Source organism: Chionomys nivalis, chromosome 15 (genome assembly GCF_950005125.1).
Source record: "Chionomys nivalis chromosome 15, mChiNiv1.1, whole genome shotgun sequence".
Classification (NCBI taxonomy): Eukaryota; Metazoa; Chordata; class Mammalia; order Rodentia; family Cricetidae; genus Chionomys; species Chionomys nivalis.
In genome coordinates, this window is record NC_080100.1 from 20813159 (window position 1) to 20835760 (window position 22602).

At 35.8% G+C, this 22602-nt stretch overlaps 1 protein-coding gene across 3 annotated transcripts in view; it reads right to left on the reverse strand.

The window, feature by feature from the left end:
* Positions 1 to 22602, reverse strand: part of Zfr (zinc finger RNA binding protein) — a 66559-nt gene that overhangs the window by 27739 nt on the left and 16218 nt on the right. The window contains exons 3-12 of one of the 3 annotated variants that reach the window (XM_057789525.1): positions 21519 to 21542; positions 20087 to 20369; positions 19126 to 19270; positions 17282 to 17500; positions 10726 to 10973; positions 7491 to 7682; positions 6711 to 7002; positions 4182 to 4378; positions 2448 to 2567; positions 907 to 1052 (exon numbers count right to left, since the gene is read on the reverse strand). In XM_057789525.1, coding sequence (XP_057645508.1) covers positions 907 to 1052; positions 2448 to 2567; positions 4182 to 4378; positions 6711 to 7002; positions 7491 to 7682; positions 10726 to 10973; positions 17282 to 17500; positions 19126 to 19270; positions 20087 to 20369; positions 21519 to 21542 — 1866 coding nt within the window. The remainder of the gene's footprint in view (positions 1 to 906; positions 1053 to 2447; positions 2568 to 4181; positions 4379 to 6710; positions 7003 to 7490; positions 7683 to 10725; positions 10974 to 17281; positions 17501 to 19125; positions 19271 to 20086; positions 20370 to 21518; positions 21543 to 22602) is intronic. The other 2 variants (XM_057789526.1, XM_057789527.1) reach the window with 2 other exon arrangements.

A 22602-nucleotide genomic window follows, 5' to 3' on the forward strand; every position in this document is an offset into this window, starting at 1 on the left:
GAGAGTTACCTCAAGTGCTGGAAACTGAACTTAAATGTCATCTGCAAGAGGGGCATGTGTTCTTGACCCCTGAGCTACCTCTACAATCTCCAATTTATTCATATATTTAATATATATAATACCATTTACCACTTTTCTCATGGATCCTTGACTGGGCTGTGGGGCAACACTATATAGGCCCTACATTGTATGGTGGCCAGACTTTTAGGCCAGCTAGTACCTGACCACACAGGAGGTGGTCACCTAGCCTTTTAGACAAGATGCCGCCATCATAAACAAAAGATCAGGATATGCTAATATCGTCCTGCTCCTTTCTTTGTAATTATGGAGATCGCCTGGGAAGAGGTATTAATCCAGGCTACATGACAGAGCAGCCATAGTTGCAGACATGACTTTAGTCCTGATTACCTAGGAAACAGAATGCTAATAAATTTCCCCCTCAGTTTACGTTTTTGTATAAAAGCTGTTTGGAGAATAAACATGGGGGAATTTTCAGGATGTGAACTCAAGGTTTCATGAGGGATCCCTGCGAATCTCCCTCCCGATAAAACCATGTGAGTTGTGTCTTTATTCCCATGCCTCCCCTCTGGCCCCCAAAAATAATTTATGGTCTGGGCTGGCACCGGACCCCGACCCTGGGCTTGAACTTTGGTCTTGAAATCACATGCCTTTGCTGGGATTGAAAATGTGAGTCACCACAAAATCCTTTGTATCAAGGTAACAATCAAACTAAGTATAGTATACTAAGCATTCTAATGTTTATCTTTTTTGATTTGGATCTTAGTGAACACTGAAAGTACATCCAATAAATCTGAATATGGAAATTATACACAGAATAGGTTTTTTTTTTGTCCTTAAGGTAGAAGAACCACTAAACGCCATAAAATTAAAAGTTAAAAACACTACCTCATTTCCATCCTCCAGCGTTCCTCCTCTTCTCGTCTCCGCCAATATTCCTCCTTCTGCATTTGCTTTCTCATTTTCTCTTCCTGAATCTTTCTTGCTCGAATACTGGGCTTCACTTCTACTTGCAAATCTGGATTTACTTTTTTCTGTTAATTCCAAGAAAACATTTTTAAAAAGGAGCAGACCCCTTCAACAAACTAAATTCACTAAATGCAATTTATTTTCCTATTTATTGTCTTTGTGCACATATGCATCCATAACAATGCATGTGTGGAGATCAGAGGATATTGTATGAGTTATCTCCTCCTACCATGTTGATTCCAGGAATCAAATTCAGGTTATACAGGTGCCAAGTGCCTTACCTGCTTAAAAACATTTTAAAGTACACAATTTCACAGTCTTTCATCAGAGGTTTATTTATAAATTTCATGTAGCAAAAAGTATATATTGGTTTCTTGTTTTCATTTGTGAGAAAGGGTTGCCTTCAAACTAAAAATTTGTAATGGTACTGTCCTTGAACTGCTGAACTCTTTCATCTGCCTCTATCCAAGTGAAATGTTGAGATTACAGCCATGTGCTACTACACCCAGTTTATCTAGTGCTGGGGATCCAACTCAGGACTATGTCAACTTAACACTCTACCAACTGAGCTATTCCCAGTCCTCGGTGCCAGAATATTGTTACAATTTCCTACTGAAGTGTACAATTAGGTTGAATCAGAAAAATCTTTTCACCCCAAACCAATGCTCTATAAAAATCCCTCTGCTAGCATGTTCATTTATTACTTAATTTGGTTGAAGCCAAACATGAGTGAACATGGCCTGGGTACATGGATTCAAGTTACCATGAATGGCATATTCCCATCCCAGTTTTAAAAGAAAACCACATACCTATTCTACCAGTCCAGGCTTTTTTTTTTTTTTTTTTTGCAACTTTTAACATGTTACTATGTGAAGGTAGGTTATGATGAATTTCTAGTATAAAATAAATGAAGAGATTTTCCAGTACTATCTATAAATTAATTTTACCAACATAAAGAAGGTAGGTGAAGTTATACTCTGTAGACTCAATGTGAAACTATTATTATACAACTTCTTGACCCAAGCAATATTTTAATTTTGCTGGATTCTTCTTTAGCTAGTTACTACAAATATAAAGAACAGGGCTACTATTATTACTTAAGTATAACTAATAAAATAAATATCTGATTCTATCAAATTGAATGTATCATTAGGATACGCTAATTTCAGAATGGAAGGTCTAGTGTTTTACAAAAGGACAAGTAAGGGCTGGAGAGACAACTGGCTCAGAGGATAAGAGCACTGGCTGCTCTTCCAGAAGATCTTGGTTTGATTCCCAGCACAAAATATGCCCATCTATAACTCCAATTCCAGGAGAACGAATGCCTTTTCTTCTGACCTCTCTGGGCCAACAGTCAAACACGACTCAACGACATACATGCAAGCAAAATACCCATGTGCAATAAAAATACATGTTAACAAAAATCTTGAAAGGACAACAGCTCAGTAATATTTCCTTACTTTATACTGAAGTCGATGTCTCCGCCCTTTTAAGTGCATCTCTTTAGCATTGGGGTCATTAAAGCTGCATTCACATAACTTACAATGGAAGCGAATGACTTTTCCCTCATCGTTTCGTACCTTGGTGTGAAAAAATAGAATCTCTGATCATGTTGGGAGCAAGCAGAATTTGAGGTGGGGTAAAAACAAATGAAAATATTTATAATTTTTTCATTTCTGTATTTTCAATTTATTTATATTGTTTTTCATGATACATTCTTAAGAAGCTAAGAATGGCCTTAAAGCCGGGCGGTGGTGGCACACGCCTTTAATCCCAGCACTTGGGAGGCAGAGGCAGGCGGATCTCTGTGAGTTCGAGACCAGCCTGGTCTACAAGAGCTAGTTCCAGGACAGGCTCCAAACCACAGAGAAACCCTGTCTTGAAAAACCAAAAAAAAAAAAAAAGAGGCCTTAAACTGCTGATCCCCCTGCCTTCCCCATACTGGTGTGCACCAACATGCTGATCTAATGTTGAAATTTATTTTTAATCCCAACCTCCATCCCCCATTCAAGACAGAGTTTCACTACTGTAGCCTTGGTTAAACTGGAATTCTTCTATATGGACTAACCTGACCTTGACCTCATAGAGATCAACCAGTCTCTGCCTCCCCTCACAGGCACATGTGGGCAACGTGCCAGTTTTCACATTACTGAAGATAATGACCATTCACTTCCTCCCAACAATCAGTCAGCAAATGCCAACAAATCTACAAGGAGTGGCATGGCTCTGTGAGGCCCTGCACCATCCATGACTGAAAGTTTAAAGCCTCCGTACTAAGGTGATCCTGTATGGGTCAACCATGCTTCCCAAATTTAGCTAGATGTCTTAAATTTACCAGTTACTGACTACCTGCTTCTTGGAAATGAGGATAATTAAAAAACAAACAAACAAACAAAAACCAATTTTGCTATACAAACTTTTCAAAGCTCAAGACTTTGATGATACAAAAGTCAAGATTCTTTTTTAACTGCACAGTGAGAAAAACAGACTGAGATAATACTATTAAGTAGAAATTGTGATATTAAGGCTGGATTTGAATTAAACTGTCTAAAGATTAGATTTAATTAACCTAAAACATTAAAAATAAAAGTGCCTGAGAACACATTTTAAAAGGTAATCAAATCTTACCTTTATAAGATATATAATTAGTCATTTATAATTACTTAAGTTAAATATCCTAGCTGTATACCTTATTAACAGTCAACATATTATGTAATATCTTTTGAAAGAGAAACAGAATAAGGATAAACAGTTACCCAAACATTACTACATATCACTCACTCAATTTACCGAATTGTCACAACTTTATTGGGCAAACATCCTAATGTTATAAACATACACCAGAGCTTGGAAACTTATCCATGCTTTCCAAAGGAGTGAAAGCAAACTGTACTGTTACACTACACCACTGCACGATTTCTGTTAACGGCAACTATTTATTCAAGCCTCTGTGAGTTTCCTTTGTTCCTCTAATTACTGTACTCACCTTACCTGTAAAACAGGAAGTGTTCTAATGAGCGAGAAACCAAATAAATAATACTCATTAAATCAGCAACCTTAATTTTGTAAGTAACTGAAATCTAAACTACAACTGGCTACAGCTTGATTTTACACATAAAGTGTGCTTATAACAGAGTGACACTTTTTTTTCCCTTTTGCCCAATTTCAGAGCAATGGTTTTCTCAAATCAATACCTCTTCTACATAATCATGTCCCACGGGTTGCACATCACTCTGCAAAGCAGCAAGGGATGAAGGTGTGACTGGTTCTGATACGGCATCTTGCTTTACTTCTGGAATCTGCACAGCAGAGGCAGCAGGAGTACTTTTAACACCTTCAGTTCCTTTTAAGTCTTCAGTTTTATTTCCCGTTGACTGCAACTTATTACCACCTAGAAAAGCAAAATATTATAGTAATTTTATTTTTGTATAAATGTGTAAACCTGTTAAGATGAAAACAAATTTATCTTTATTACTGCTGGCTGAACTTTATGCAGAATAGATTAGAATTTTTAAAAAACTATATATTATTTTTTAAAAAATCTCATTAATGAGCCACATTTTCAAATTTTTCCCTTCTCCATCTCACAACATACACCCGTATCTTGGTTCTCCTAACATTTAGCATCCAAACTGAACAAAAGGAATCTGAAAACAAAAGGATTAAATATAATACATGCCTGTGTTGAGTTGCCTAAGCTGCGATTAGTAAGAAATAGTATTTACCTACTCCCCATAGTGGTTTTTCTTCCTATTTGATCTTTTCTTTGCGTATCTCTGAGAAGAGGTTTCTCAAGCTGTAGACAAGCCAGATCTGAAATCAACTATGTAGGCGAGGTTGGCCTCAGCATTCTGGCAGTTCTCTCTACCTCCCAAGAGCTGGAATTTTAGGCATACATCACCAGTGGGTTTTATATGGGGCCAGGGACTGAACCCAGGGCTTTGTGCATGCTAGGTTCAGCCCATGTGGGCCATAACCACATGTGAAGATCAGAGGAAAAACCTAAAGGAGTCAATTCTCTCCTACCACATCGAAACCAGGGATTGAACTGGAGTCATCATCAGGCTTGACAAGTACCTTGTACCCACCATGATCTTTCCCGCCAAGATTTGTTTTTATTCTAAATTGTAAGTGTGAATAACCTCAAAAAGGAAAACTACAAATCACTGCTTTCATTTCAATCAATTACATTTAACATTTTACTCACGAGAAAAGCATACTGTCAACGATCTACTCTTAAACTGCCTTCAGATATATTTTAAGAACTAGCCACAGAAATAAGACAATTATACAAATATTGGAAACTGTCAAAGAACAACTTCAGTAAAATTTTATTAAAAAGTATAGGATAAGGTAACTGTGATTAAACTGTTCACAATTTAAAGGAAAAGATAATATCCTGTGCTAGTAGGCATTAAGTATTGTAGGAATGAAGCAGAACAGAGTCACAAATCTTTAGTTCTTCCAGTAAGAAATGACTTCCCCAAGGGTATACCATGTGAACTGGGCTTTGAGAGAAGATTAAAAAGAATAAAACAGCCAAGAAGACAGCAGAGAATATTGTCTAACCAGGAAGCACAGCATGTATAAAAGTATAGAAACATGGACCTAAAGACTGCAGTAAACTGAAGAAAGTAATTTAGTAATCAACTACTCCCCCAGGAAAAGGCAACATGAAGGTAAGAAGGTACAAGTCAATTATGAAAGCTTTTATGTGAGTCATAAATAGATGACATATAAAGGCCAATGAAGATTTTAAAAGAGATGACAAGAGTTTGATATGTGTTTTCAAAAAGTGAGTAACAAGAACACAGAGATTATGATGACGAGATTAGATAAAAGAAATTGAGCTCTAAAGAAGAAATTAAATGTCTAAAAAACAAGTCCTAACAACGAAAAGCCTTTCTACCATAGAAAAACTGCATAGATGATAGGGAAGTAACAGCAGGCAATTAATAAGAAATATTAGTGAAGCTTTTCCTTTAAAAAAAAAAGTAAGTCAATTTTATGACTATTTTTTAGTATTCTTGTGATGGGACACAATGGAAAGGGAATTATCTATTGGACAACCAGCAAGCAACCAAAATGATTCTCAAATGCAGGTGGGATTTTAAATTTCCCAGATTTTTTAGTTGCATACACTAGAATGCATAAAATCATCTAGGAATATGCTGCATAGAGATGAGACACAGATCCATAATCTTACGAATAATCTCATTTAACAAACATATAGGAACAGACTAAAAAAAAAAATCAAAAACCGATGGGTGGACACACATGCTAGAAACTAAGATGCATCTTATGTTTTGCAGTATAGGAGTTGATTGTGTCAAGTCTAAGTTAAGGTAGTCAATTTCAATTAAATTGAAAACTGACCACCGAATTTGGCAGGGGCTGTTTTTTCTTTTCTTTAACTGTTTGTGAAACAGTGTTTCTCAGATTAACTTATGCTGGCCTCCTAGAACCAAACTGAGGCTAGCAGCAAGTTCCTTAGCCTCCTGTGCGGCTTTAAGTAGTTAGGTACCTGGTGAGTCCTTCAATAGGTTTCAGAAAAGGATAGCGGACTGTGGATTTTTAGAAAGTACAGAAACAGAGAGAATAGAGGCTGCTCAGTAGTACAGTGTTTGCCTGGCTCTGGGTTCAATACCCAGCAACACAATGGAAAAGAAAAACCACTCTGACAGAGTTAGAAGGGACACAAAGAATCAATCTTTAGTACTTGCCAACAAAGTTTATTTTAGGTGTAGATGTTTTCTTGGCAGCCATATTGGTAGATATCGCTGACACTTTAGTGTTGGATGTGCTATTAAGAGACGAGTTTCCTGGAGCTGAAAGACCTTTCACTGAAGAAGTTGCAATTGATGACGGATTCAGAGTACAATTGCTTGCGCCAATACTTGAAGGAGAGGCAGTTGGTTTTGAAGCAGATACAGCTGTTGAAGAAGTAGCTTGGCTAACAACATTTGGTTCCGTTGAAGGAATAGGTTTACCAAGTTTTGTGTGTAATTTAACCACCTACAAAACAAAAAGCACACCTGTCAGGAAACTCAAATGTGTTCATTAAAAAAAAAAAAAATTGTCTGAGTGAGACTATAATATAAAAATCAAAACTGCAATTTTCTTTCAATTTATGGTTTTACAGACAAAACTCATTTTTTTTTTTTTTTTTTTTTACAAAATCTCTGTGAAACAGATATGGGTCCGTAGTTTACTGATGAAAGGATTTGTCTATAGGTAAATCAGTCTGTAGTTAAGCAAGACAAATGCTTTAGTCTCAAATCGTGAAGTGGTTTAATTCAATTTAAAGGTCTCTAGTGTTTCTTTTAAGCAATGTCTGTTTGATGTTACCTTGATGTATATTAATATATAAACAAGGTTTATGATATACTCAAAGGTTTCAAAAATTGAAGTCATTTTTTTTCAAATCCCTGTTGAAAAAGTGAAATAAATAGAGTAAGACAAAAGGCTGTGTGTGTGAGTGGGAGGGGGACCAAAACACCTACTTTCTGATGCTTAGCACCACGAATGTGGGCAGCATATGCATCTGCTCCTGTACAAGACACATCACAGAGCTCGCAACGTAGCTGATTTTGTGTCCCGCGAGTTGAGTTGTTGCTGCTGCTGGTATTTTGAGAGGCTTTCAATGCGGCTTCTTTTTTTTTATGTTTCTGTCCTTCTAAGTGCTCTTTATAAGTCTGTTTTGAACAAAAAGTACAAATTTTCTTTCTATAACATTCTATTCAATTTTCAGATCTCTAACACTCATAAAAATGGGATTATAAACTGCCTTTAATCTTAGTACTCAGGAGGCAGAACAGAACTGCATTGAGTTTGAGGCCAGCCTGGTCTACATGGTAAGTTCCAGGCCAGCACGGTTACATGGTGAGACCCTGTCTCAAAATAAATAAATAAATAAATAAATAAATAAATAAATAAATAAATAAATAAATAAAACCCCCAAAACAAAAAACCAAACAAAAAAAAAAAAAAAACCCCAAACAAAAAAACAAACAGACAGATCCCCAAAGCAACAACAAAAAGAGACTGTGGTAAATGTGTGGTGGTGCAGACCTGTAATCTAAGTACTAAGCAGGCCGAAGAAGAGGATCATTGCGTTCAAGGCTGTCCTGAGCTATGTAACAATACACTGTCTCCCAAAAGGGGGGGGGGGGGAATAAGAATTGCTATTTGAAAAGCACTTAAGAACGTAAGAGATTCTGTACATATGATCTGTGGTTCTCTGCAGTTTATTTAATAAAAATACTTTGCTATTTGGGTACCAAAGACTGAATTCAGGGACTGAAGTAAGCCAGACATGCATTCTACTACTGAACTACATATCCAACCTCCTGAGAACGGGATGCATGCATGTTAGTGAGTACGTGTGTTCTCAGGGAGAACACAGGGCAAGCACAATCTAGGTTTCTGTTTTGCAAGAGGTGCTTACCATTGAGACCACCCACGGAGTGTCATGATCTGTCTATTTCTGCTTTCTGAACAATAGTACAAGCTCAGGCCACATCAGGCAATTTTTTTTTTTACACATGACTTCTGGGGATCGAACTTATAGTGGCAGGCTTACAAAGCCAATACTTTGCTAACTGAACTATTTCCTTATTCCTTACCCAATAGGTTGAATTACAAAGCACTTTCATGTGCCGTTAAAATATAAGATTAAACTGCTTGTAATATCAAAAACTTGTATTTTTTAATACTTATGTATAACATTGGGGAAAAAAAAAAGGATAGCAAGCATTCCACAAAAGAACTAAAATGAGGGGAAACTGTACCTATGTTATTAGGAGGAAAAAAACCACTACTACATAATAAAAATTGTTTATAAAAGGCATTATTTAAAAATTTAATTTTGAAACTCTGAATGCATTTTGACACCTAACCTTCATTAGAATCTATAGGTAAATATATTGCATAAGAACATATACTATGAGTACATACACTTTAATACTCTAATTAGGGATTAGCAATTCAGAAAACACAAAAAATTAAAAATATTCCGGAATTATATATTAAAAACATAACTAATCCAATAAAAAGTATATATAAGTCAAGCATAGTGGCTCAATTAGAAAGTAGAAGCCAAGTATAGTGGCTCACGCCTTTAATCCTAGCACTTGGGTGGCAGAGGAAGGTAGATCTCAGTGAGTCTCAGGACATTATGGTCTACACAATGAGTTCAGGGGGAGAAGGTGGTACATAGAGAGACCATGTCTTTCAAAAATAAAATAAAATTACCACCCCCAAACAAAGCATATACTGGTGGAATATAGTTAGAAAAAGAGAAATAATATGAAGAGTCTAATTTGATTGACTCTCCTGCCCAAAATGCTTTCTATATATGCCAAGCTGCTGGTGTAAAATTTTTTAAAGTCTAAAAATCATTTATGCCTGGTACCCTCAGAAGCAAGAACCCTCATATCCCCTGGAACTGTAATTATGGATGAGTAGTTATGTGAGCTAGAACACATGAGCTGGAAACCCAGCCTAGGTCCTCCCCATGATCAAGTGCTCTTAACCATGGAGCCATTCCTCTAGTCAACACTTACATAAATTTTTATATAAAAACATTTTATTTTTAAGAAGACAGACTTTGCAATGCAGGCCAGGCTGTCTTTGAATTTTTAATCTTCCTACTTCTGCTTTACAAGTTGTTGGGATTACAGGTGTGTACCCTATACTTGACAAAAAATGGACTCTGTCATAGTCAAAACAAGTAAGGTTTAGGAAGGGATGATTCATTAGCAGACCATGCTTGAATCACACATTTTAAGGTGTAGATGGCAGGATTATAACAAAAACAAACAAAAATAAAGGACTCACATTCTTCATAGGTTGATCTTATTTTTAAGCAAGTAGAGGGAGACACAGCCAAGGATGACAATGAACTTCCATTCTTTTGCATCTACCTCTCAGTACTGGGATTACAGGTGTGCAGCAACTACCATGTTTGGTCTATGCAGTTGTGGGGACTTGAGTCTATGGGTCTGTTCATAGGCCAGTATTTTACCAACTGAGATACATCCCCAGCACCATAGTTCAACTTCCTTATACCTTCCTAACTTACAAGTTCCCAGTCCCCTCATGGACAAAGTTATAGTTGTTACAATCTATGAAGCATGTACAAAACAATCTCATCAGGAATACAACCTTTAAACTTATAGGTTAATTTGAATAAAAACTTTTAGTTTTATATAAAAAGCAAAGGAGGCTTCCTAAAAAGGATGGAGTGAGGGGATTAGTTTTCTTCATTTTTCTTACATTTATAATCACTTTTACAGTTTTCTTGATTATCACACCTTTGTGTTACAATACTATTTCTAAAGAAATGTTTAGTGAAATACAGCCATTTCTCAGTGTTGTAGGAAACTGTTTACCAAATGAAAGCATGCTCAAGTTCTTTAAATAAAACAGCAGTTATTTGTACACAATCTATGTATTTTACTATGTATATATATTAAGATCCCTAGATTATTTATAATACCTGTTGTAAATCCTGAGTAAAGGTTTATTGCATGATTTAGGAAATAACGAAAAGGAAAAATGCAGGCATTCTACATTGATGCAGTCTTCCACATGCATATTTTTGATCTATGGGTGAATTGTTGGATGTAGAATACAGTTATGTGAATGTGCTTTGTAGGCACAGGAGTCAGAACATCAACCCTACTCAACTATGAAAAATAACCACCGAGACTCATGGTAAATACACAATATAAGTACCTGTGGTCCAGCACAGCTGATCTTACAAACATCACAATAGTGAATCTGGGGTGGTTTGGGAGGCTGTTTTGGTTTCAGTTGTTTATTTTGGAATGGTGTTTTTTTAGTAAAGGTGGTCCCTGTCCAGGCAGCTGTTGCTGCAGCAGCAGCAGCTGCTGCTGCTGCTTGCTTCTGTTGCTGTTGCTGCTGTTGGTAGTAGGAAGACGCAGCTGAATATACGGCTGCTTCATAACCTGAATAAGATGTACCTTACAAATAAAACGAAACAAAGATTATGTTATATGATTATAAAAGGACAAGTTAAATGTCAATTATAAGTTTAAATTCAATAAATGCTGACAAAAGGTAGACTTATACGTGCATATTTACAATATGTATATATCTTATCTCAGGAAATCTCCCCCAACATAAAACTTACCAGTCTTCTACACCATCACTAAAATATTTACTTGACACAGATGTTATGAAGGTGTAAGAAAAGTGTAATATTTAGTCCTTCACTTAAAAGATGCTTACTGTATGCTCAAAGGAATGAAGCGTTTGACAAATATGTGTACAGAAACTACTGTCCCTCTGAACAGATTTTACAAAGCAATGGACTTAAAGAATCACAAGTAGGAAAAATTCAAAAGTACTTCATAAGTTAAGATTTAGCGATGGAGAGATGGCTCAGCCCTTAAAGGTTAGGCTCACAACCAAAACTAAAGATTTGAAAAATTAAGAGAATAACAGGTAAAAGGAAAAAGATAAATATCACCAAGATTTTAAGTTCCAGTCATCAACTTATGGTTTGTACAAATGGTAGAGCAAGAAACAAACAAGCTAGTTTGGGATGCAAGATAATAAAGCTTAGTAAAAGAACAAGTTACAAGACCTTATAAGAACTAAGAACCAGTAAGGTTATTTCTTCCAAAACTTGTATGAAAGCAGCAAGGTGTTTTCTGGTTTAATGTATACAGTTGGTCAATTTACACTGTTGGGAATCTATACTGAATAAACATTTTATGCTAATAATTGTCCCATAAACACTGATGTTCAGTGACGTGCTGGCTTTAAAATTTGTAAAGAGTTTGACTTTTTTATCTTCTTGAACTCAGCTGCACTGCCTATTCACCATACCCCAAGTCAGCTCCTTAAAAGAATGTAATAAATAGGTGGGCAAGAAGAGAAGGAAAACCAAGATGGCAGAACAGCACAAAGACATAGATTCAATCCTCAGTACAGAAAGAGAGAGAGTATGGGGAATGTTGAACTTTTTGTTCTTAAAAGCTAATCTAATATAATCAAATGACTTCTGACCTACTTACTGCAACACATCTACACACACAGAAGATGAAGCCAAGATGTATGAGTAACGAGAATCATAAGAATCTCAAAACTGACAAAGCTAACAACAATAAAGAAGTTAAGTAACTTTTTGAGAAAGTGTTTTTGAATTTTGTGATTCTAAGATGCTTATGAAATTTCAAGATAGGAAAATGTGATAGAAGAAAACACCCAAAAGAGGGAAAAGGTAGATATACCAGTAATGACTATGTGATAGAGAACTCTTGGTGTGACTGGTTTTAAGAAAGATGCTATACTTCAATGAACTTTATTAGGCATCCTATTAATATTAGCCTCTATTTAACAAACCAAAACAGAAATTCAAACTAAAATAAACAAAAAACCCCAAACTAACTTCAAATCAATATAATCAAAGAACACCAGCCAAATGCTTTCAAATTTAGACAGAACCATAGTTTAAATTTTACTGTAAAAAAAAGAAAAACAAAAAACAAAAGAATCCCACAATAAGGCTGGCAAGACTTCTAATCATGTCTGATAACCTGAGTTCAATTCCTGGAAGACGGGGAAGGAGAGAACCACTCCTAAATGCTTTCCTCTGACTTCCACATGTAGCAAAAGTGTACCTGTGAATACCTATATGGAATCATGCGCGCGCCAGTGCACAACCCCACACCCACCTCTCAAAACCAAAACCAAACCAAACCACCACGAACAACCCCCCCCAAATACCTCCCCAAAGGAACCCATGCAACCTGTCTAAAATCAATACAGAGAGCTGGCAATTATGGTGATATATGCATGGAGTCTCAACTACTTAAGAAGCTGAGGCAGGAATAACATTTGAGCCCTGGAACTCAGGACAGTCTGACTATGCAATATGACTAGAAAAACTCGGGAGAAAATATACATATATATATATATATATATATACTAAAAAAAACCCAGTAAAGCTACTTTTATTATTATTAATTAAAACCATGATTCTCACATAAAATTATGTTTTAAAATCAATATTGGAACAGAGGGCTTGACATCTGGTAGACTGATCTTTAATACGGAATCTACAAAATTGAAACTTAGTTGACCATATGTATCTTTGGTGTGTATATGGAAGGCAGTGTGCCAGATACAGGGAAGTATTAGAAGACACACATGCATACATGCAATTAAAAATATATATTTTTAAGTTTACAGCGTGGTGGCAAGCATCTTTACTCAATGAGCCATCTTGCTGGCCCATGTATTTTATTTTTAACTCACATCGCTACTGTGTAATATTCTAGTATACAGAATAGTGTATTTATGGATATAGTGTGGCATTTCAGGTATAGGAGGAATATCTTCTAATGTTTAATATAACATAGCAGGAGGACTATGGTTATTTCAAGAGAGGCAGATAATTTCAAGAGAGCTAGCAGAGATGTATCTGAATATCTGTACACAAAGGAATGGTGTTTGAGGTATAGGTATGCATATTATCCTGATCAATCACTACACATTGTACACGTGTTGAAATACCACACTGTGTATGTGTACAAGTTATGTGCATGTTAGTGCAAGTGCCGAGGAAACCAAAGGCGTTGAATCTTTTGTAGCTGGGATCACAGGCTGTTGGTATCTACCTGACATGGGTGTTAGGAACCCCATTTGGGTCCTCTGTAAGAGAGGTACATACTCTAAACCACTGAGCCATCTCTCTAGCCTTCAAGCTGACAACCTGAATTTGATCCCTGGGAACCATATGGCAGGAGACAATCAACTCCCACAAGCGGTCCTTTTACATCCACACAGGTATACTGTGTGTTTGCCCCTCCTACTATACATAATAAAAAATATAAAACAGCAAAAAACATTAGAAGTGTTGTATACACACACTTCAAAATATACTATTATCCAAAGAATAAAATACAACGAAACAGCAAGTTTCTAAATGACAGTCACATTTATAAGAAACCTAAGGATCCTTACTGAAATGGCTGCTTGCTGAATCTAGGGCAAGAAAATTCTAGGGCTGGAGAGATGGCTCAGCGGTTAAGAGCACTGCCTGCTCTTCCAAAGGTCCTGAGTTCAATTCCCAGCAACCACATGGTGGCTGACAACCATCTATAATGAGGTCTGGTGCCCTCTTCTGGCCTGCAGGCATACAAGCAGACAGAATACTGTATAAATAATAAATAAATATTTAAAAAAAAAAAAAAAGAAAGAAAATTCTAAGTGCTCAATGACTAATCTGACAATGTCCAAAAGACTCAGGAATAAAAGAATCCCACTGCTCGAATTCATGAAAATAATGTCTCAAAGAGACATGAGAGTCAATGGATTACAAGATAGTATATAATAAAAGGAATCTACAGTGCTGACGTGGAAGGGAATTCCTTAAGGATCAACATGTTAAAAACAACAAAAATTCCAACACCACCAAATAAATTTATTTACTTATACTTTCAAAACATGACAACCTGTAGTTGGTAGTTGGACAACAGGTTCATGGATTACTTAATGAGAAGGAGAAAAGGTATTTTAGTAATGGAGATACCTGATAGGCAATGAACCAAAGATGGAATCATGGATTGGAAATAAGCAGGAATTATTTATTCTATGTTCCTAAAGCAATTGAACAGAAAGAACATTCAAAAGTAGTTTTTCTTTCTTAAAAAACTGGCTGGCACTCGGGAGACAGAGGCAGGCGGATCTCTGTGAGTTCGAGGCCAGCCTGGTCTACAAGAGCTAGTTCCAGGACAGGAACCAAAAAGCTACAGAGAAACCCTGTCTCGAAAATCCAAAATAAATAAATAAATAAACAAACAAACAAATAAAACAAAAAACACAACTGGCTGAACCTAAATATACATAAAAAGACAAAAAACATACTGCTACATCATGACAAATGCACTCATTTTCCCCAAATAAATAAATGTACAAAAAAAAAAAAGAAAGAAAATAGAAATCAACAGTTGATTTGGTGGTGCATACCTATGATCTCAGCACTTAAATGGACAAGGCAGGACGATCACAGTGAATATAAAGCCTGCCGAAGCTACATCCAAATTCTATGCTAGCATTAGGAACAGAGAGACCATGTCTTAAAACCAAATCACCCAGATTGTTGAACAACAATTCAAAATTAAACTGTCCACATTAGGAGAAAATAAACATACATTATTTACCTAGAGAAGTATAATCACTAAGATCTTAGTTTGCCTGTCAATATCAATCATTTAATTTTACATTTTATTATAAAAAAGTTGGGGAAAAAAAGACTCCACCAAAGTTAAACAGAAATTTATATTTGATAGTACCCATGTTTGCTTTTCTTACTATTAAAATTGTGGTTTATTGGGTACACGTAAAAAAAGCAGTTGATATAAGAAAGTTGTCATCAGCCAGGCCATGGTGGCACACGCCTTTAATCCCAGCCCTCAGGAGGCAGAGGCAGTAGCAACTCTGAGTTCAAGGCCAGTCTGATATAGAGTCAGTCCCAGGACAATCAGGGCCTGTCTTGAAAAACAACAAAGAAAGTTGTCAGTCACAACTGGGACTGGGAAGCTGCGGGGTCTACAGCCAAATCTAAATCATCTGAGTTTGGTTCCTGGGATTTACATGGTGGAGAGAGCCAACTCCTACAAGCTGTCTTCCGATTTACACATACACTCTCTCTTACATACAAGCATTAATAAACTTTTAAAATAAGTTGTCATTAAAGTATATAAAGTATAGTCAAGTAACCTGAGAGGTTCTGACATTGTGGCTATGTAAAAAGAGTATCTTTATGCTTACAAAATATTTCCGGGGGGGGGGGGGCTGGAGAGATGGTTCAGTGGTTAAGAGCACTGGATGCTCTTCCAGAGGTCCTGAGTTCAATTCCCAGCAACCACATGGTGGCTCACAACCATTTGTAATGAGATCTATCGCCCTCTTCTGGTGTGCAGGCATACATGGAGGCAGAATGTTATATATACAATAAATAAATCTTTAAAATAAAATATATATTTAAAAAAATATATTTTCTGAAGAACTTAGGGCAAAGTACCAGATTGCATAATTACATACACAAGAGGGAAACTATGACCAAAGATAATGTAGACATTTAAAAGTATGTTCAATAATATTCCATTGCAATAATCCTGACTTCAATTTTAACTATCAACCAACGAATGCAGCAAAGAAACTTAATTAGGAAGTCCTATGAGTAGAAATATCAGTATCTTGAAATTGAAAAGATTCATTCCCTAAATAGGGAAAATCCTGACTATGTCTTTACTCTTAACAAAAATGATTCTCTGCCCTAACTTCTTTTAATCAAGTCTCCATCATTCATCCATTTGGTGAGACTTCTCAGACATGACCCTTTCTTTCCTCATTCCAATCTGTTTCCACATGTTGCCAAGCAAAGACAGCAACCACATCAGTATACAAAGGCTTTGCACACATACATATACAGTATAATCTCACATTATGGGTTGCTCTTCCCAAACTATCTGCTTTCCTGTATTCCTAGAGACAGTTATCCTGAAATCTGAGAAAAACAAAGGTATCTTTTAAAATTCATTATCTAGGCTTCTTTCTGATAATCAGGATATAGCAAAACAGCAAAAGGTAAGAACTAAAACTGTCTATGCCACCTTAAACCCTCCACAGAAAATGATAGGGTATTAAAGAATAAAAGCAATAAACATATAGCAGTACATAGTCAGGAGTCTACAAAAATCACACATACAGTTTTCATCCCTGCAAAATTAACTACTCAGTCAGAAATCAAGCCATTGTTATCTAAGACAGGTGTGTCATATAGCTACAACCTCATGGATGCTTATAAAAAAGTTGCCAACATTTTCAGGGACTATTTATTTCTGACAATAAATATGAAGAAATAGTTCACCAAGAACCAAAAGAAACAATAACAGATAATCTGTCTATGGTAGTCTTCAAGTGTTAACCTTGAGTTTTCAAGTTCACTATCAGGAAACAATCCTGCAGAGGACTGTATGTTCTCTCTTCCAACTGAAAGGCTAGGTCAGAAGTTTAGCTTTCAAATTCCCTCAAAGGGCAGTATATTCTGCTAAGAGCTTCTACTACCACCATCATCAACAACACTGCTTATAATATGGACCCTTTGTCATATTAGGTACAAATATTTTAACAACCATGAATCGATTTTTCTCAATTCCTGCTACTGTAAGTAAAATAATTCCAGAGAAAATCAGGACAGTTTCTAGCCAGGGCTTTGCAATTTGTTTACCATTTAAATACAGCTTGTCAGTCTTACCAGAATAAGTAACTGCTGTAGTACTGTAAGTAGCACTCTGAGTATAGGACGGTACCACAGTAGCCGCAGCTGCCACTGGTTGTACGGTGGAGGACACAGGATATATGGAGAAAGTAGTGGTAGCCGGACTTGGTGTGGCTGGTTTTATGGCTGTCACTTGTCGAGCTTGCTGGGCTTGAGTATACTGTGTTGCACCTTGACTATAACCTGCTTTAGGAGCTAAAGCAAGAAAGACACCAGAAAAAGAGAAGAGTAACTACAGTCATTGTAACAATATACTTAAAAAACTAAAAGCAATAGCTATCAGAAGTCCTAGTAATTTCCTCTGAGCAAACGATATGATTCTTACTACTAACTTGAATAAAACATGTTTCTTAATTTCTGGCATTACAGTTCATCAGAATTACAACCAGAAAAGCAATACTATTTATAAATGACAGATCAAAAGTTTTTATATAACTTGTGGATATGTGAATAGATAAACCAGTCTACTTGAAAGGATTAATTTTACAAACAGAACAAAGAAAGCTAAATTTGTATTTCAATTCATATTAAAAATTTCAGTGCTTAATCCTGAAACTTACTCGTATACAGTCAATGGCATTTTACTGATTTACTCAGTGAATTTAACTCAAAACCACAAATGTTACTTATTCTTCAAATAGCTCAAAAAAGCTATCCTTAAATGACTACTATTCATGTTTTACTAAACTGTCTTCAACACTCAAATATGAAAAATCCTATCAAATATATTTCTCGTTAATTACTAGTCACTCAATGATTTCATTTTTGAGAAATGCCTAAATACACAGGAGTAAAAACTTACTTGATATTCAGTTAAGGTAATTTTAAACTTGCCTATACCTGATTCAAACAATACAAATTAAGATAGTATTTTACAGAAAAACTAACTCCTAAGTAACTAAAAAGTCAATGTCGTAACTTAAAAATCTTCCGACTCTTAGATAATCCCGTACTCTTAAGCACAAGACTAGCCTTGGAATAACTATGAAGCTTGTTTATTATATATACAAACAGAAAAGGGATCATAAAAAGGCCAGCCATTGCAACTTATCAACATACATACACATTCTGAGACAGGGCCTTACAACTACTAGAAAGCTCAGTCTGGTCTCAAACTCGCACCTCCCATATGCTAGGATTATAAACACGTAGGTATCCACTTTCAAAATAGTTTTCAGGGCAATCACTCTCCCAACTTTTAAGAGATTTACAAAATCAAAACACCAGAGACACTGAAGAAATGTGGTCAACGATTTCATGTATAGATGTGTTAAAGGACAGGGATGAAGAGGGAAAAGAAGGCACTTCCTACCCATGATAAAGTCAGTTTGACTTTTTTTTTAAACCAAGGATTCTAATCCATCTTCAAATATAAGGTATTACTCAATCTTTAGACCTCAGCCTTATTTACTTTTTGAAAGAGGGTCAAGGCTGTATGATGTGGGAAGTCTTCTGTTTTGTGTTGATTTTATTAGTTAAATAAAGAAACTGCCTTGGCCCTGATAGGACAGAAAATTAGGTAGGTGGAGTAGACAGAACAGAATGCTGGAAGAAAGAAGCCAAGTCAGGCAGCTGCCATGATTCTCCCACTCCAGACAGATGCAGGTTAAGATCTTTTCTGGTAAGCCAGCTCATGGTGCTACACAGAATATTAGAAATGGGTTAGATCAATATGTAAGAGCTAGCCAATACGAGGTTAAAACTAATGGGCCAAACAGTGTTTAAAAGAATACAGTTTTCATGTAATTATTTCGGGTATAAAGCTAGCCCCAAATTATTGCTTTTATCATTTATAATAAAGCTGTTTACATAAAGCTCACCTGTCTGATAGTAGGTTTCAGCCACAGAAGGCTGAGGCTGGGCAGCGGCAGCTACAGCAGCAGCAGTTGCTGTTGGCTGTTGGTAGTACTGCTTACTATCATAAGCTACAGCAGGGGCTGTGGATCTTACATATGAATATGAGTCCTAAAAGAAGAAATGAAAAACAAAAACAAAAGCCTTGATTTAGGTGGCAGGAAAAAAATCTTTACTATGTAAATATACAACAAAGGAAAATAAAACAGAGTTAGTTATAGGCCTAGACTATGTTTCAATACAATATAACTAATCAATAAATGATTAGTTTATAAGGAAACAGAACACTAACAATGAACATAAGATAATAAATAGTAAAAAATAAGACAATTAAGTTTCAATACAAGTAACTAATTTTGAACTTTTAAAAATAACCTCAAAAGTACTTCAGGTAGTGTTTGACTTCAATAATTTCAAAACATTTAAATATTACTTAATTAAATAACCCATTTTACCCCCCCAAAAAAACTCACTGCAATTTTGCCTTTAAAGATGAATGCTACAGTATTAGATAGAATTTCCATGGGACTAGGTAATACAGCATAAAAGTGTAAGCAAAAGGAACAGCAACTTTAAGTTTCAAGAAGAAAACATGTAATATTTATTCAATGGGGCTTACAACCATGAGTTTCAAACTTCCCTTTCTTTTCTCCATAAATTTAGGGTAAGATGAAAGCATTTAAACAATAATTTGTGTAAACTTTAAAAAAATTAAACAAACATATATATGTGTAGTAAGGTAAAAGTAGCAAAGGAGAATATAAAATCCACTGCAAAGATACTTAATGCTTGGATCATACCCTAGGAAATCATTCACGTCTCTCCACCACTTGGAAGTACATTTACAAGCACTGGCTTAAGCCTTCCATTATACCTGAACCCATTAAAAGTGTATGTTAAAGCTACTGAAGCTAGTCGTTTTCTTACCTGGTAGTTTTGTGTAGTAGCTGGGGGTGGTGGTGGTGGTGCTTCCTGCTGCCTTTGGGTGTAACCATAGTCTGTTGCTGTGTGTGCAGTGGGGTAGCCTCCATAAGCAGCAGCTGTTGCAGCAGCTGCAACAGCTACTGGAGCAGGCCTGGCAACTGCAACTGTGGCGGCTGCTGGTGCGTAAGCAGCAGTAACTGTGTGAGCAGCTACTGGAGCCTGATGGACAGTGTAGCTAGCAACTGTAGTTGGATGAGAATAGGCTACACCCGAAGCTGGCTGCTGGCTATATTGTGAAGTAGAAGAATAAATATAATAATTTAATTTTAAAACCAAGCAGATAGTCATTTAAAATCACTTATCAACTTAAAAAACATGGGAAGTTATGATTTAATTTTTAAAATCAAGGAATAATCTTAAAATTACCAACTAAAAGCATATTTTTCAAGTAATAGAATTACTGACTACTGAAGGGCAAGTATTTATTTGAACTCAGTATGTTCTACTCAATACTATTATTAGCGTTTTTAAAATAAATTTCCATTCCTTAATTATAAATACTTTATATATTTACATATAAATTATGCATCAGACCACAAATCACATGGCAAAGCAAGAAAACAGAGATATAAAACAGAGGAAAAAATTTGCACCAAATTAGGAATTTAAAAAACCCCTTATATATAGTTTATTTTACACAATTTAAAATCTCAATGAAAAGACCTTGTATTATACAACTTATATATGATAAATATATGATAAAAATTCCAGCTTACAAGAAGCATTTCATTAAATAAGTTCTTTTAGAAATTTAATGTGTTGTTGTAAAAGGCCCTAAGGCAGATGCTCTACAGTCATTCCCATTTAAGCCTCAAAAGGCAAAAGTATTTTCCAAAAATAGTAATCAAATCAATTCCACCTAAAAATTCTTATAGAAATGTTACTTTAACTTTTAAAATGAGAATCTGTGCTACATACACTCAAGTCATACAGATGTGATTATAAGACAGTATAGTTTACTTTTCATTAAAGGCTCGCTTGCTAAGGCCATCCTACCAAGGTAACATATGCCTTCTCCAAAGCAGAGACACCCAATAGCTCAAATGTTTGGCTGACAACAAGGCTTAGTAAGAGCCAACAGTTAAGAATAGTTGGGGGGGTGTGTACTGCTGATAGCACTAATAAATTGCGAGTATGTGACTTATGGGTTATAAAGTACAGTGTATTCTATACTGGTGTGCATAGTAGCATAGGAAGGTTGTATAGAATTAATATTTTGGGCCACCATATTTAACCTGCATTATAGAAAATACTGATCAACTATAATTTGACCAAAGGGAATCAATAATGAAACTTACAGATAAGGATTTTATTTCATATAAAAATGGAAGATTCTAGGAAAGGTGATAGCTGTCTTCTAAAAGAAGACACTTACTCCATGCTGCTCCAGAGAACAGAACTAGAACCAACAGATGGAAGTTACAGGGTGCCAGATTTCAGTCCAATATGAAAAAGAAAACAAAAAACAAAAAACAGAAACAAAAAACTTAGAGTCCAAAGAAACTATTAATTTCTACTTGGCTGAAGCTTCCATATTTTAATATAAAACTACCCAACACTTTCTGCATAAATGACAATTAAAGAACAAGAAAGATAAGCTCACATTTTTATAATGGGAAACCTGTCTAAATAACATGTCATTTATTAAGGATTATGTAACACTTAAAATTTTTATTCATCTATTATTTACTAATTTGCAGTGCTGGGAATTAAAATTAGGGCTTCACACATGCTAAGTAAAGGTTCTACTAATAAACTATATTCCTAGCCTCAATTTGACATTCTCTAAAAAAATAAAAATTGTGTGAGAGAGAGAGAGAAAGAGAGGGAGAGGGAAGGAGGGCAAGCAAGAGAGATGTGCGGGTATGAAGGTCACAAGAAATTCTGTGGAGAAGATTCTTTCTACCTTTATGGTTCTGGTAATATATAATCCAGGTCACCTGTACTTTTATCCTCTCCAGGGCCCACAAATGGACATTCTTTAGAGAACAGATTATCATAAATTGTGCTTTGAAGTTCACATATGCTAAAGCATATGTGCTGCACACCCCACCCAACACACATAAAGTTTTAAGTAGGCAGGCAGTGGTGACGCACACCTTTAATTCCAGCACTTTTTTTTAAGGAGGCAGAGGCAGATGGATCTTTGTGAGTTCAAGGTCAGCCTGGTCTACAAGAGCTAGTTCCAGGACAGCTAGGACAGTTACACAGAGAAACTATCTCGAAAAACAAACAAACAAAAAACAACAAAAAACCCCACAAACAGTAAATTGTGTATGTGTGTGTGTGTGATGGAAATGTAGCTCAGTTGGAACAGTGCTTATTTATCTAATATTCTGAAAACCCAGGACTCAAGATTCAGAATTCCATAAAACTGGTGTGGAGACACACAACTGTAATTCAAATACTTGGGAACTGGCAGGCAGGAATCAAATATTCAAGGTCATCCTTGGTTACAT